The sequence below is a fragment of the Lithobates pipiens genome, unplaced genomic scaffold, assembly GCF_037356315.1.
Source record: "Lithobates pipiens isolate NorthernLeopardFrog02 unplaced genomic scaffold, aLitPip1_a1.2 Scaffold_25, whole genome shotgun sequence".
Taxonomy (NCBI): domain Eukaryota; kingdom Metazoa; phylum Chordata; class Amphibia; order Anura; family Ranidae; genus Lithobates; species Lithobates pipiens.
The window spans coordinates 224,374,575-224,388,194 of record NW_027507787.1 but is presented as its reverse complement, the minus strand read 5'-3'; the positions used below and the strand labels follow the sequence as shown (position 1 = coordinate 224,388,194).

General features: G+C 50.0%; 1 protein-coding gene across 2 annotated transcripts in view; it reads right to left on the bottom strand.

The window, feature by feature from the left end:
* Positions 1–13,620, bottom strand: part of LOC143930918 (alpha-2-macroglobulin-like) — a 177,152-nt gene that overhangs the window by 79,906 nt on the left and 83,626 nt on the right. For both annotated transcript variants that reach the window (XM_077455604.1, XM_077455605.1), the window contains exons 19-20: positions 11,678–11,903; positions 6,665–6,791 (exon numbers count right to left, since the gene is read on the bottom strand). In XM_077455604.1, coding sequence (XP_077311730.1) covers positions 6,665–6,791; positions 11,678–11,903 — 353 coding nt within the window. The remainder of the gene's footprint in view (positions 1–6,664; positions 6,792–11,677; positions 11,904–13,620) is intronic.

Genomic DNA, 13,620 nt, shown 5'->3' with positions numbered 1-13,620 from the left:
AACAACCAACTCACTGCGGTACCCACTTCCACTTAACCAGGCCTCCAGCTGTGACCGCTCGGAGACAACTTCCGACAGTGATAACCATAAAGGTATTCCATCCAACGTTCAGGAATACACCGGAGGGACCCATAATAGCAATGGGCCCCCCACCCCTTATCAGATGACCTCTGATTTACCGCCAACCGTCAAAGACCACCAGACAAACACCGCCACAGCCCGAAAGGGTGACTCCCTTACCCTTAAGGGCCACCCCACCCCCACAAGGCCTTAGAATACCGTCTTGCAATCCCAAGGACCACCCATCGATCCCCACCTCGGCTAAGTGCAACCCCATTCCGTCCAACGCACATACCCCATCGCACGGCAGCACCCGGTGCCGAACCACGAACCCGCTATGCTGGGCCCCAAACCACCCCACCACCTTGTGTACCCTCAGACGGGTCCAATGATGCCCCCGACCAAACGAGCCCAGCGCCATACCGTCCCGGCTAAAATGTCTGATCAGCCCACCACTATACCCGCAACACATGACGCTCAACCTCCCCGAACAAACGTTCCCACTTCACCCCCGGGACCCCCAACCCCCGCAAGCAAGCCTCACTCCGAGAAACACCGAGTTGCCTGCCCCCAGGACGTTGGTCTCCTCTCCTATCCCCCAAACACACATAGGAGTGCCCCACGATCCAGACAAGGCGAGCCATACCTCCATCTGAAAAGAAAACCAACAGCACAAAACCAGCCGTCAACTACCACCATTGCACCCACCTCCACAGGAAAACAGCCACACCACCCTGCACATATGTAAATAACTTCCACTTGCGTTGTGCATGCGTGTCCACTTATCCATTTATATATTTATTTATTTATTTATTTATTTATTTATTTTTCTTTTTTCTTTTTTTTTTTTTTTTTTTTTTTTAATAGAAACCCACTCAAACCACCACCAACTGAGGCCTAACATACGTACGAAACCACCGAGATTCCCATCTCCCACTCCAGCGAACTGCCGTCTCAACCAGCCCACACCGGGCAGCCTCAGTGACCGCCCGATGCGGTAGGAGTGTGACGCAAAGCCCCTGCTATCCAAACCCACCTCCCGCAAACACTTCCGGAACACCGAAAATTGGTACCCGATCAAAAAAGGACCCTTCCTCATCCCACAGGAAAGGCCCCCCGGCACACTTCCCAAAAACCCTGAACCGCTGCCACGGGGCAAACCCGGGACACCAGCACCCCCTTCCCCTGCTGGTCCGTTTTGGACCTGCGCAGCCAGAGCCCCACCCGATCCCGTCCAAACGCACCATGCCGTTAAACAGACCCCCAGTCACCCTCTCGGTCGGGCTCCCCAATTCCCCGATCCGAAACGCCCCATAAAAGCCAAAGAAAACGCTGCTGTGAACAGCCGCGCCTCGTAACCTGAAGAGCAAACAAACCCCAGCCGATAACAGATCGCCGGCAGGTTCGTGAACGGGACCGGCCTCCGCGCATCCCCCGTCCAGCTCTGCACGCGATAACCTTTTACCGCCCGTCGCACCCAGAAATCTTAGCGTTTTTTTTTATTTTTTATTTATTACCATCCACCCACCACGAGCTAAACAAAACGTCAAAACACGCCAGTTTCCGGCCACTCGAGGAAACCGACACCCCTCGCCCCCCATTTCTGGCCACAAAGTAGAGCACAAACCGCCGCCTACCGCGTCCCCGATCACCGACCCCTGCTCCCGAACCAGAACCAACCATTTTGCCCAAACCGTGAAGAAGGCCGCCCACCTAGACGCGCTCACCAACTGCCCGAGCCATCCCGCAGCCACCTAATCCACCCCGGGCAAGGGACCTCTCCCGCTTCCGCGCCCGGAGCAAGCTCCCTGAATCTGTCCCCCTGAAAAATGAGACAGGGAGTCAGCCAGCTCAATTGCCACGCCCGAGATGCGTACAGCGTAAAGAAAACATGCAGCTGTACACAACGAAAAACGAACTACCGCATCAGCCGTGTAACCGGAGGGGAAGTAGCTGACATGCGGCTAACCACCTGCTCAACACCCATGTCGTCGTAAATGCGCAACTTCAAACCCCGACACTCCTCCCCCCACAGCTCCAACGCTAACACCCCCGGAAATAGTGTCAACAAAACCAGATTCCCCAGGAAAGCCGCTGCCTCCCATGTCTCTGGCCAAGGCCCCGCGCTCCACTTGCCCCCTCAAATAACGCCCCGTACCCGGTAGAACCCGCCCCATCTGTGGCCAAGGCCATGTAAAAGTCGCTAACCGGGCCCGCCATCCAATTGTCCTACCATTGTAGGAAGCCCAGAACTCCTGCCAAACCCGCAAATCCTCCCTATGGCCCCTACCCAGGCGCACTAAGTGCGTCAGAACGCTGACCCTCCCCGTAGCCGCCGACAGCCGCCCGCGGAAAATCCCTCCCATGGGAATGATCCCACCAGCGAAGCGCAGCTGACCCCGGATTGACTGCAACCTCCGCAACTGAACCATAGTTCCGCGCCAGTGGAACCCCAAAGCCAAAAGCTCCCATGAGGAACAGGGAGCAGCCGGAATGCCGATTCCACATCGGCCTTGGCCATCAGTGCCCCTTGACCCCACCGCCGCACCCACCGGACTGCCGCGCTGAACGACGTGCAGGACACCGTGCACCGCTGGGTCAATAACCGTGTACTGAGCCCCCTTATCGGAAACGACAGGCGATGGAAGAGTCAACATTTCCCCACTTGCGTCTTGGGGACCACCCCCAATGGGAAAACCACCCAGTTGGGCCAAGGCCTACCCCAAACGGCCCCCCGCGTCCGCCACCCCCCTAGTAGCCTGTCAGCCACGAACCCCGGACGCTGCAATGCCGACTTCAACTCCTTCGCCACCAGCGGCACCGCTGGCAGCGACAGGTAATCCTGAAGCCATGTCGAAACAACGCCGGCACCCGCGCCGCCGCCCTCTCCGGATACCTACGCAGAAAAGGAAGCATCCACGCCCGTATCACCGGCGTCCACCCGCTTCCGAGCAGCATCCCCGACTCGACCCCCTATCCGGAAGCACCGAGACAGAGTGTGTGCTCCACCGCAGCCGGAACACTCACGCCGTAATCCGCACGCTCCCCCGAACTGGCATGCTCGCTCGTCGAACTGCCCCCAGACCCCCATTCCTTTCCGGCCGGCAGCCCAGAGGTAGGCACACACCCGGTCCCCCCGCGAGGAAACAGGCGGGGCCGCGCCTACGACATAAGCCTCATCCAGAAGCTGATGTCCTAGCGGTCCCGGCGCAACGCCGGCCGCACTGCTATGTGCGGCCGGAATTGCCCGACATACCGGGGCCACCACCCCCCCCCATACACCCTATGGGCCGTCCCGATCGAGCCATAGAACAGAACAGCGCCAAGCCATGCTCGGGGCTCCGCTCGCCAAAATGGCAAACGCCCGTAACCAATTAGGAAATTGCGCGGTAGAAAACCACCGCTCGTCCTCATCCTCCTGCGGGGAATCATCGGGCCTGACCCCATCCACTCTAAACTGCACCAAATGGGAGAGGCGAGAAAGTCTCCCCTTACTCCCCTTTCCCGAGCCTTACCCGCACCTCCTGCGGCCAGTGGGCCCCCAGCGGCCCCACGAACCACCTGTACACCACCCACCACGCCGCGTCGGCGACCCGAACGATGTTCGACCGTACCGCCGCTGCCGTTTGTTCGTTTAATTCTATATTTTAACATGGTCGCGTCCACCACTGGTGCACCCACCGCCCCTCCCCCACTGGAGTCGGCACAGAAGGTGCCAATGGCGGTGTACCCCCCATGCCCCCAGGAACCCCCCCAAGCACCCCAGCCAGGGGAGCCCCCCACGGGGCCGCCGGCGGCGGCCGCGCCAGCCCCCAGTCAAACCTCCCCACCAAGGCCCGCAGCCCATCCCGCAAAACCTGGCAACCGTGCGGCAGGTTCAGCACCCTCGCTGCCCAGTCCCGCCGCCTGAACCCCCCCACGCTGAGGCCCGCCCCACATGCACCGCTGTCCTCCCCGCGCCTGCCTGTACCCCGCAATGCCGCAGACTATAAGAAAGCATCTTGTGACTCACCTGGCTTGTCCAGGAACGCCCCCCACAGCCGGACTGGTGACATCCCCTGCTGGATCTGGTACCTCATCATCCGGAATCTCTCCTTCGGACCGATCATCCTGTCCCCAGGTAGGCGGGGGGTGTAAGCCCCCCGGGGGAAGAGACCCCGGAGGCCGATGCCACAACCCGCAGTGGTGCCGCCACCCCTCCGGCCAAGACCACCTCGGCAGACTGGCGATGCGGACCAGACCTGCCAGCCCCTGGGGAAGCAGACACCCGGGCGCCACTGCTGGCCTTCTGTTTGGAGCAGCCTGCAGGTGATCCCCGCTCCTGACCAGGCTGAAGTGCTGTCCCCCTGATCCCCGGTAGAGCCAGCCCGAGCAGCCATCCCTCCTGCCGAACTGGGCCCCGCTGCAGAGTCCCCCCCCCCTCCCCCCACCCTCATTCTCCCAAGAAGCTCCCCCGCCTCGTGGCATGCCCGCCCCACCCCCCTCCGCACTAAACGAGGTGGCCGAGTAGCAGGCCCAGGCAAGAACAGGGCCCCGCTGCAGAGTCCCCCCCCCCCCTCATTCTACAAGGAAGCTCCCCCGCCTCGTGGCATGCCCGCCCCGCCCCCCGACACAGGCCGGCGGCGTGATGACCGCCCGAGGCCCGCAAAGTCCACCCGAGTCCCCCTCGCCGGGGGGAGCGATCGGTCGTCCCCAGGGCTCCGCACTAAACGAGGTGGCCGAGTAGCAGGCCCAGGCCAAAAGAGCGCCGAAGGCCGCGACCGCCACGTGCGCTGCAGACTCTCACCCCTCCTGTAGTCCGGTCCCGCCGCAACCGCCAGCCACCCGAGATGCTCCTTCAGCCCGTCCGGCCCTCGTTCCTCCGTCCGTCCGTCCGTCCGTCCGTCGCCTCAGCCCCGCCAGGAGTGTTGCAAAGTCCGCCATCACCGAGGAGCAGTGGTGTAAAACTGCCTCCTCTCGCTGTCCCTTCCTTCGCACTGCCCGTTGCTCCGCCCCTTCCTCCTTTTAAAGCGCTCCTCCCCTTCCATTACATTCTCCACTTGCTCCTCCCCCATAGCCTCTCTCTCTGCACCTTAACCCCTTAGACCTTATCCACCCTGTCATGTCCGGCCCTTCCTTACTTCCCTTTCAGTCCATCCACTGCGGGCCTCTCTATATAAGAAGCTTACAGTGGGCAGTGATCGGAAGAAACAAATACAACTATGTAAAACTGAACGTAGGGCTTGAGTTTGGTTTAATACTTATTTTTTTCTCTCTAAACTAGCATTTTATTTGGTGGGAGGGGGTCTGCTTTAAGAACTAAGTCTGCTTTAATAAGCCCCAAACAGGTTAGGCTCATAATACTAATTAAAAGAGAAGAACAAGCATATACAGCAAAACCTTGGATTGAGTGTAACTTGGTTTGAGAGTGTTTTGCAAGACAAGCAAAATTTTTTTTTATACTTGATAAACAAGCGATGTTACATAGTTACATAGTTAGTCAGGTTGAAAAAAAAGACACATGTCCATCAAGTTCAACTACGTCACATCGCAGCGGAGTATAAAAGAGAAGAGAGGCGACTCTAAGTGTAGCAATAGGGTTACATTTGATGAAGGTACAACATTTAGCAATTATTTGAAAAATTTCAACTCACATGGTTGATGAATAAAACAAGCACATCTATGTATGCAGGTATCCGGGGTAAAGATGTCCACATAGACCGTCCTCCTCACTGCCATCAACGTCATCCCTTCCTCGCTGCGCTCCACAAGCATTTCAAGCCTCACTTTCAGATCGCTCTACTGCAGGGTAGTCTTCCCGATCACGATTGCGGAAGATGGTCCATGTGAACAGCTTTACCCCGGATGGCTGCATACTTAGATGTGACTGTTTTAATCATCCACCATATGAGTTGCTAAATGTTGTACCTGCAATAATGTAACCATATTGCTACACTTAGAGGCACCTCTGTTCTCTTTTATACTCTTTTGCTTTGATTTTGCTTCTAATCCCCTTGTGGATGGACATTTTATGGTTACACAACCTGATCACATTGCTATAATCTTTTTATATGGACTATAAACGGAAGAGCTTATGAATAGTCGTGGAATTAATCATTTGAGTTTACATTATTTATTATGGGGAAATTCGCTTTGATATACAGTATGAGTGCTTTGGATTACAGGCATGTTTCTGGAAATAATTATGCTCGCAACCCAATGTTTTACTCTACTGTATAGTAACCTACAGCAAACACTTAAAATATCAACATAAGAGCATTTCAGTGGTGAAGGGATTGGAACCTTTTTGGAAGGTGCACTGCAAAGCACTCAGCAGAGATACAGAGATGAGGGAGTCTCAATGTTGCATAGTGAGACCCACAAAGTGCATTGAGTGAACATAGCAAGGAAACCCCTCAGCTCATCACCTGTAATGAGTCATTGGTCCGAAGAGTCAATTTTTACACTTAGCACATTCTTATTGAATTTAGCTATATAAAATAAAATGTGTTAACTGAGAATTTCAGATGTTTTACTATAAATGCCATGATGGCCAATGAGCCAGAAGAGAGACTCTTAGCACTTTTACCTATTCCTACCCATAATCTTTAGGATGACATCTTACCCAAAACGTTGGCTTTTAATTTCCAGGAGAAGGTTTCACTCTCATCTGCTCCTATACAGCTGCTGTGGTGACATTCTTCACATGGCATTTCCTCTAAGTCACTGCTGATGCTCAGTGTGGTCTGAATCTGAAAACAAAAAAAAAACACTTATTTTTTATAGCAGGCTTGGCACTTGTTCTCAATGAACCATGTTGCGTCAAAAAATATAAGCTACTGTTGTAGACACCTTTCATTAAAGCATTGAGATATAGTATTAAAGCAGAGCATGTCAAAAACTTACGTTAGGATGGTTCACTAGTTCTTCTGTTTGCACCACAAACAGTTTTAATCCCTAAATTTTTTTTTGGAGGATGTTCCTTCCAAAACTTAGCTGATGCCTGATATGGCACAACACTGGTTCTGCCTGGGCAAAGGACAGCCAATCTGTGCCTCTGAATAACACAAAAAACTTCCTTGGCTGTGGAAAACATGGGAAAATTAGTGTGTAGCATCTTCAGGTCAGATCCAGATGGAGCTCACTAAAGGAGACCAGATACAACTGTAGGATTTTGGGAAGCTATGGAAAGGGGGACCATTACGCCTAAAGTCACTTTTTGACTTTATAACCTTATGCTTTAAGTATACATTTTATTCCTTGTGTAGTACCTCCCTAGCATAGGATGCTAGCCTTCTTTTCGTTTTAGGCTCCTTTTGCAGACAAGGGAGCAGCGATCGTTTGTTCTGGTCTATTTAGGGTTTCACAGGCTGGGAGTTTGATTGCTTCCTCCTGCTTCTGCAAGAAGCTTCTGGAATATAAGGCAGGGAGATTCAAATAACCAGCCTGAATATTTATCATGCCCTAGCCAAACCTTGAAAGGGTGAGATGATAAATAGTTTGGAGCCTTTGAGAGATTGTTCTTTCCTTTCCAGGGAGGGTTCCAAACATTGGTGGCCCATCCATACGGTCCACACATGCTCCAATCCCCCCCCCCCAAGTTATTCAGAAAAAAAGGTCACTTTAAGAATATCCAGGCGCCGGACACACAACAGTCTATGGTAAGCTTCCCAGCCTGAAATCAGCTGATTGCAAGCTGGGAAGCTGATTTGCCCATGTTTAGGGAGTGTTCAGGGTGGAATTGATGCATCTGAAAACACTCTCACTCTACACTTATTTGTCCCTGGTCTCCTTTCCTATGTTTTAATTGGCGGGGACCGGATGGTGGGAGGTGCTTTTTGTGGCACTGCTTCCGGTTTCCAGACTCACTGTGCTGTGGCCTGTCTGACTGAATTTCCAATGAGTGGTCGATTAGTAAGACCTGAGCTAACTGAGCAACATAATTACAGGCATGGTAAGGCTGATTTAGGTGTACCGGGACTCAGTCTCTCTCTCCTGACTGACACTGCCTGTTTAGACAGCCGCGATCTTCCCCTCCACTCTGTACACACTTCCCTGCTCTCTCAGTCATTCAGTCTCCACTCAGACAGTGCACAGCAGAGATGGATGTCCCTGTCCCAATCACAAAGTGAGTGTGTGTGTGGAAGGGGGGAACAGCCAGCCTTTGCCCTCTCCACAGAAGATAGATATGATTGTCAGAGTTGGGGATTGGGGAACAAGTGCACTGTGTCTATAGAGATGTGCGATGGATAGATGAGCCTGTGGGGGTTTGTTCACCCGGCAATGTGGGTTTGTACATGTCTACTGCCTGTGTGGGTGCTACACTGAGACATGGGAGAACACTGGCTGCATGCTGAGAGACCCCTTCCCCACTGTATACACAGTATGTCACAGTACTGTCCGAGCTGGGCTCAGCCCTTCCTCCTCTGGGCTGGCCGCTTAGCTGTCGGCTAAGTGCCAGCTCCTATCTCTTCACAATGACTCATCTGTTGATGATATCCTGCTCGTCGGTCCTGCCTACTTAAGCCATCCAGCCCAGATAATCTCTGCCTTTGCCTTGGTCCCATCTCTAGAGACAATCTCCTGTGTTCCTATTGAAGACTTGCCTGGCTGACATTTCTTCTGGCTCCAGATCCTGCTTGCTGGATACGCTCATCTCTGGCTCCCTGATTTTTTGGCTTGTCTGACTATCCGTTCCAGTTCCTGAATTCTGGCTATGTTTACTCTGTTTACCTATTTTTTCAAATTATTATTATTTTTAAACAAGTGAGCTTCAACTGGACTTATGTCTCAGTTGGATTCATGGTTTCTCATAAGTACACAGGGATCCTGATAGATAGAGCGACAGTCCCTGACATCGACACCAGTCTCTTTTCTTCATTCACTACTGTGTATGTCAATGTCCAAGTCCCTGTTTACCACTTCAGCTTCGGAATATTTACCTCCTTAACCTCTTCACATCCCGCGTATAGTCAAATGACAGCCGCAAGGTAGCTCTCTCATCCTGGGTGGCTGTCATATGACGCCCGTGGCTTTCCGCCCGCTGCGTCACTCGGGAGCCGATGTGCATGCCTGGCTGAGGTTTATGCCTGTGGGACTCTTGCTTATGGCACAGCAATCAAAGCACATTTACAGGTGCAGGTGAGCCTGAGCTTTGTTTAACTGTGCCCCATAAGCCCCTCCCATTTGTTATTGCAATCTGACCACACCCATTTTCGCTGCAGAACGCTAAAGCATGCCACATTACTTCTTTCATTTCTTTCGGCCCCAGGTGCATGGTGGACCCTTGCAGTCCCAACCCCTCCTCCCAACAGTGGCATGGTGTGTGACTAGAGCAGATGGCCAGTGCAGCAGGTGGGGGAAGAAAATGGAACCAATCTTTTGTGGCTCTCGCTGCAGCAGCTATAACAGGAGATGTCAGCTTTCAGCTGCTGCAGTGAGATCCACAAAAGATTGGTTCCAGTTATTTTACTTTGTGTGGGTGTGACTTGAGTGTGGGTGGGGACAAAGGGGTCCCCATGATCTTCTATTGCTCAGGGGCCCCATGAGTTGTCAGTCCTCCCCTGACTAGCTGTATACAGGACAGATGATGTATACCTGCATAAACTAATCTGTGAGGCTGAGCTATATACTCTGTCCTGTGATTCTGGGGCTGTATACTCTGTCCTGTGATTCTGGGGCTGTATACTCTGTCCTGTGATTCTGAGCTGTATACTCTGTCCTGTGATTCTGAGCTGTATACTCCTGACAATATAGATGGAACCAAGTGGAATACAGGGGATGGAGTGAGTGGATTATATAAGGGGTGGGGCTTATGAGGAGTAGGAGGGTTCAAAAAGGAAGGGTGTTGTCTGGTGCCCCCATCCTAAAACCTTACCAGCCACCACTGGTTACAACGCCTCTGGGGCTACTGCCCCAGGAAGCAATCTATGAACTGAGATGCTGATATTGGAGGCCTCAGCTGTGGCAGAGCTAAGGAAATGGAGTGATCTTTCTGAAGGAACTGGTTGGGGGATTTCACTGTAAAGGTTCAGGAGAATGATTGTTTCCTCACTGGATCATGTCCGAAGGAAGCTAGAGGGTGTGCAGTTGTCCTGGAGACTTATGAGTAATGACCCTGAATTGTGATGCATGGTTGTTGTGTGCTTTTGGGATGTAAGTGCCAGAGGTAGCTAGGAACTGAGAAAGCTTTCATAGGGTCTCAGAGTACTGGCCTTTTCCCTGTGCCCTCCTCAATAGAGTTTGTGTAAGTGGACTGGTACTTGTGGAGATAAAAAGCCTCTGTACTACTTGAGAAGAGCCAGCTATTACCAGTAGTTCCTACAAGGGGTAGCTCTAGACTCAGATTTCCAAAGTATGGATTATCAGCCTTTCATCAGAAATTTGACAGCATTATAACTACTATTAGACCTCAGATGAACTCTAATCCCTATAATCCCTGTCTCTCGGTCTCATCATACCACACTGTGATGGCTATCTGCACACAATACAAAAAATATTTCTCTGTTGGGTTTCATCAAGTCTTGCTCATCCTCTCATAAATCATAACTTTTGAAGCCAAAAAATAATTTTCTTTTCTTTAGACATAAGAGAATTGCTCAGAATTTGCTCCACTGGGGATACAATCAAACTTCTGGTACTGAAACAGCCCAATCCCAGGTCATACCCTGGTCAGTGCTGCTTTCATGCTACAAACATTAGCCTATAGAATTATGTTTTCTATAGCTAAATGCATCATCACAACAGCATTATGGATACATTGCTGATTTGTAAGAAAAAAATAAACAAAAAACATACGATCAACTGGTTATTTTTCCTGCTAAACTCTTGGAATAATTCTCCCACTCTACAATACTCTGGTACGGCTGCACCTGAAATATGCCATCCAGTTCTGGACACCCATCCTCAGAAAGGATGTACTGGAGCTGGAGGGAGTCCAAAGAAGGGCAAATAAGATAATAAAGGGTCTGGAGGATATTAGTTATGAGGATAGATTGCGAGCACTGAACTTATTCTCGCTGGAGAAGAGACGCTTGAGAGGGGATATGATTTCAATCTTCAGATACTGTACTGGTGACTCCACACTAGGGATAAAACTTTTCAATGAAAGGGAATTTAATAAGACACAAGACTATTCATTAAAATTAGAAGAAAATAGGGTTAACCTTAAACTGCATAGAGAGTCCTTTACGGTAATAGCCTTAGGGATGTGGAATTCCCTTCCATAGGTGGTGATCTCAGCGGGGGGCATTGATAATTTTAAAAAACTATTAGATAGGCACCTGAATGACAGCAACACTGTAATACTAACATAAAAGCACACACACAAGTTGTACTTGCTAGACTTGTGTCTTTTTTCAACCTCACCTACTATGTAACTATGTAATAGAAACAAGAGTCACTTGAACTGTCCACCCACTTCCATGCAGGAAAAATCTACAGGTTTGGTTATAGTGGGATCAAGGTATGAAATGTAAAAGTGGAAACTTTTTTTAGTCATCATGGATCGGACAAACAGTTAAATAAATAAAAAAAAATTAAAAACCTCTTTCACACATTATTACTAGTAGACAACAACCCAAGTAAGGGGAAAGTATATTTTTCACAATATGACATTTGTTTTCTCATTTTTATTTACCTTCATAGGGTTCTTCATGTAGTTAAATGTAGAAGCTTTTAAGGTAAATATTTCTCCCCGCACTACAGAGTATGGGAAGGTGACATCCACAAAGAATGGTTTGAAGACTCGAAGTGAGGTAGGTGAAGACAGGCCAAATCCAGTGGGACCCAAACATATGGCTCCCCCATTCCAGTCTGTGATAGTGTCTGGAGCCTTCGTATGGAGTTCAGCACTGCCACCCGTCCTAAAAAGCATAGAAATCATCATATACGATCTATATGATCATGTGTTTGTGTTATCAGCTTGAAGTAAACAGATAAGTCAAAAATACAAACGTACATGGACTGCAAGCATAAGCCACACTCAGGATAATCAGAATTGGCTTAAGCTTTGTTCTCCACCCATAAGAGAACTCTCAAAGCATTTCACCCATATGGGGCTTAAACATTGAGGCCTCTATGTATAAGCCCCACCTAGGCAAAATGCATGGGGGGGTTCTGTGGGTGGAGAACCAAGCTGAAACCAATTTTCATCATCTTTTACTATTTTAGCTTTACAGTCTGCTGGGCGCCATTTTCTTGTAGTTTTTGTTGAGCCTGACGAGCCTTGCATTCCAACCAGCACCAGCATACAGTGTCACCAGCCACAGGATTTACTTTTTTGAGCATGAGAGCATTATTGTTTTTTAGTTAAGCCTACAAACTTACAGATACTTTTTGAAATCTAAGAAGATGGAATCCCCCTAGACTTTTTATAAGTGCTTGGTATGAGGATGTCTCCAAAGGAAATCCAAGCTCCAACCATTCTATCACCCATTATGTTTTATTGTCAGATCCTCTTCATAACTCTCTATTCACTCGTAGTTCATACTCATGTTTCATCCTACACAGTTGTGTTCTAGTCCATAGTGACCAGTCATGAATTAAACTTCATTGCCCTGACCACAATTATCTGATAAAAGTTACATTTTGATTGCCGGTCAAGAGTTATTGCAAACTGAATCTTCTCCTGTGATATAAAGTCTTGTTGTTGTATTGCTTGGGTAGGGGATTGCATCAAAATGGCCCTTATTTATGAAAGCATATGAACAAAAAAAAAACAATTTATGTAGCCAGATTCTTCTTCCTTTTTATTTTTCTACTGTCATTTTTGTTCACTTGGTTTGAATCTATTTGGCGGTTGTTGAGGTACAAGGGGTTCCATGCGTAAGCAGGTGTAGTTTATTTTCTCCACTGCAGGTGGCACTCAACCATAGTGGCTCTGCAGCTGGAGAGGAAGTCAGGAGGAATCTGGTTTCTCCATGGTTTCCTGGGTCAGTGGCTCTCAACCTCAGTCCACAAGTACCCTCAACAGGCCATGTTTTGGGAACTTCCCTTAGATAAAATAGCTCTTATCAATATCATGTCATTGATATTGATTTAAAGCAGCCACGCAAAGTAAAGGAAAACCTGAAAACATGGACCGTTGAGGGTACTTGAGGATTGAGGTTGAGAATCACTGTCCTGGGTTACTGAGGGATGCTGTTGCCCCATGTGACTTTGGCAGCCATCTTGGGTCAGGTAGATCCTATTTAAGGCATTGGCTCACAGGTTTGGTGTGCTTTATAGGGGTGGGTAGTGCAGGAAAAGGTACCCTGTCTGTTAGGGACAGTACTAGCAGTGGGGAAAGGTTCCTGATGAGAAGGGTAAGTGCGGGGTAGCATTTGTTCTGAACATCTTCCCGATTGGGCACAAAATGGCCAGGCTGCATTCTTCCCTTCTCTACTGTAATTCTGTCTGGAAACCACGCAGTCCACGTTGCTGTAACTGTGAGTGCACCTGATTGGGCAGTTTTCCCACCCAGATTGTTGTGAACGGTTGCTGCATTGCATCAGTGTAAGTTTATTATTGCACCTGTGTGAATTATTGCCGCCACACCATGCTGCACCCCACCTACATACCTGCATGTAAATTTACACCAGG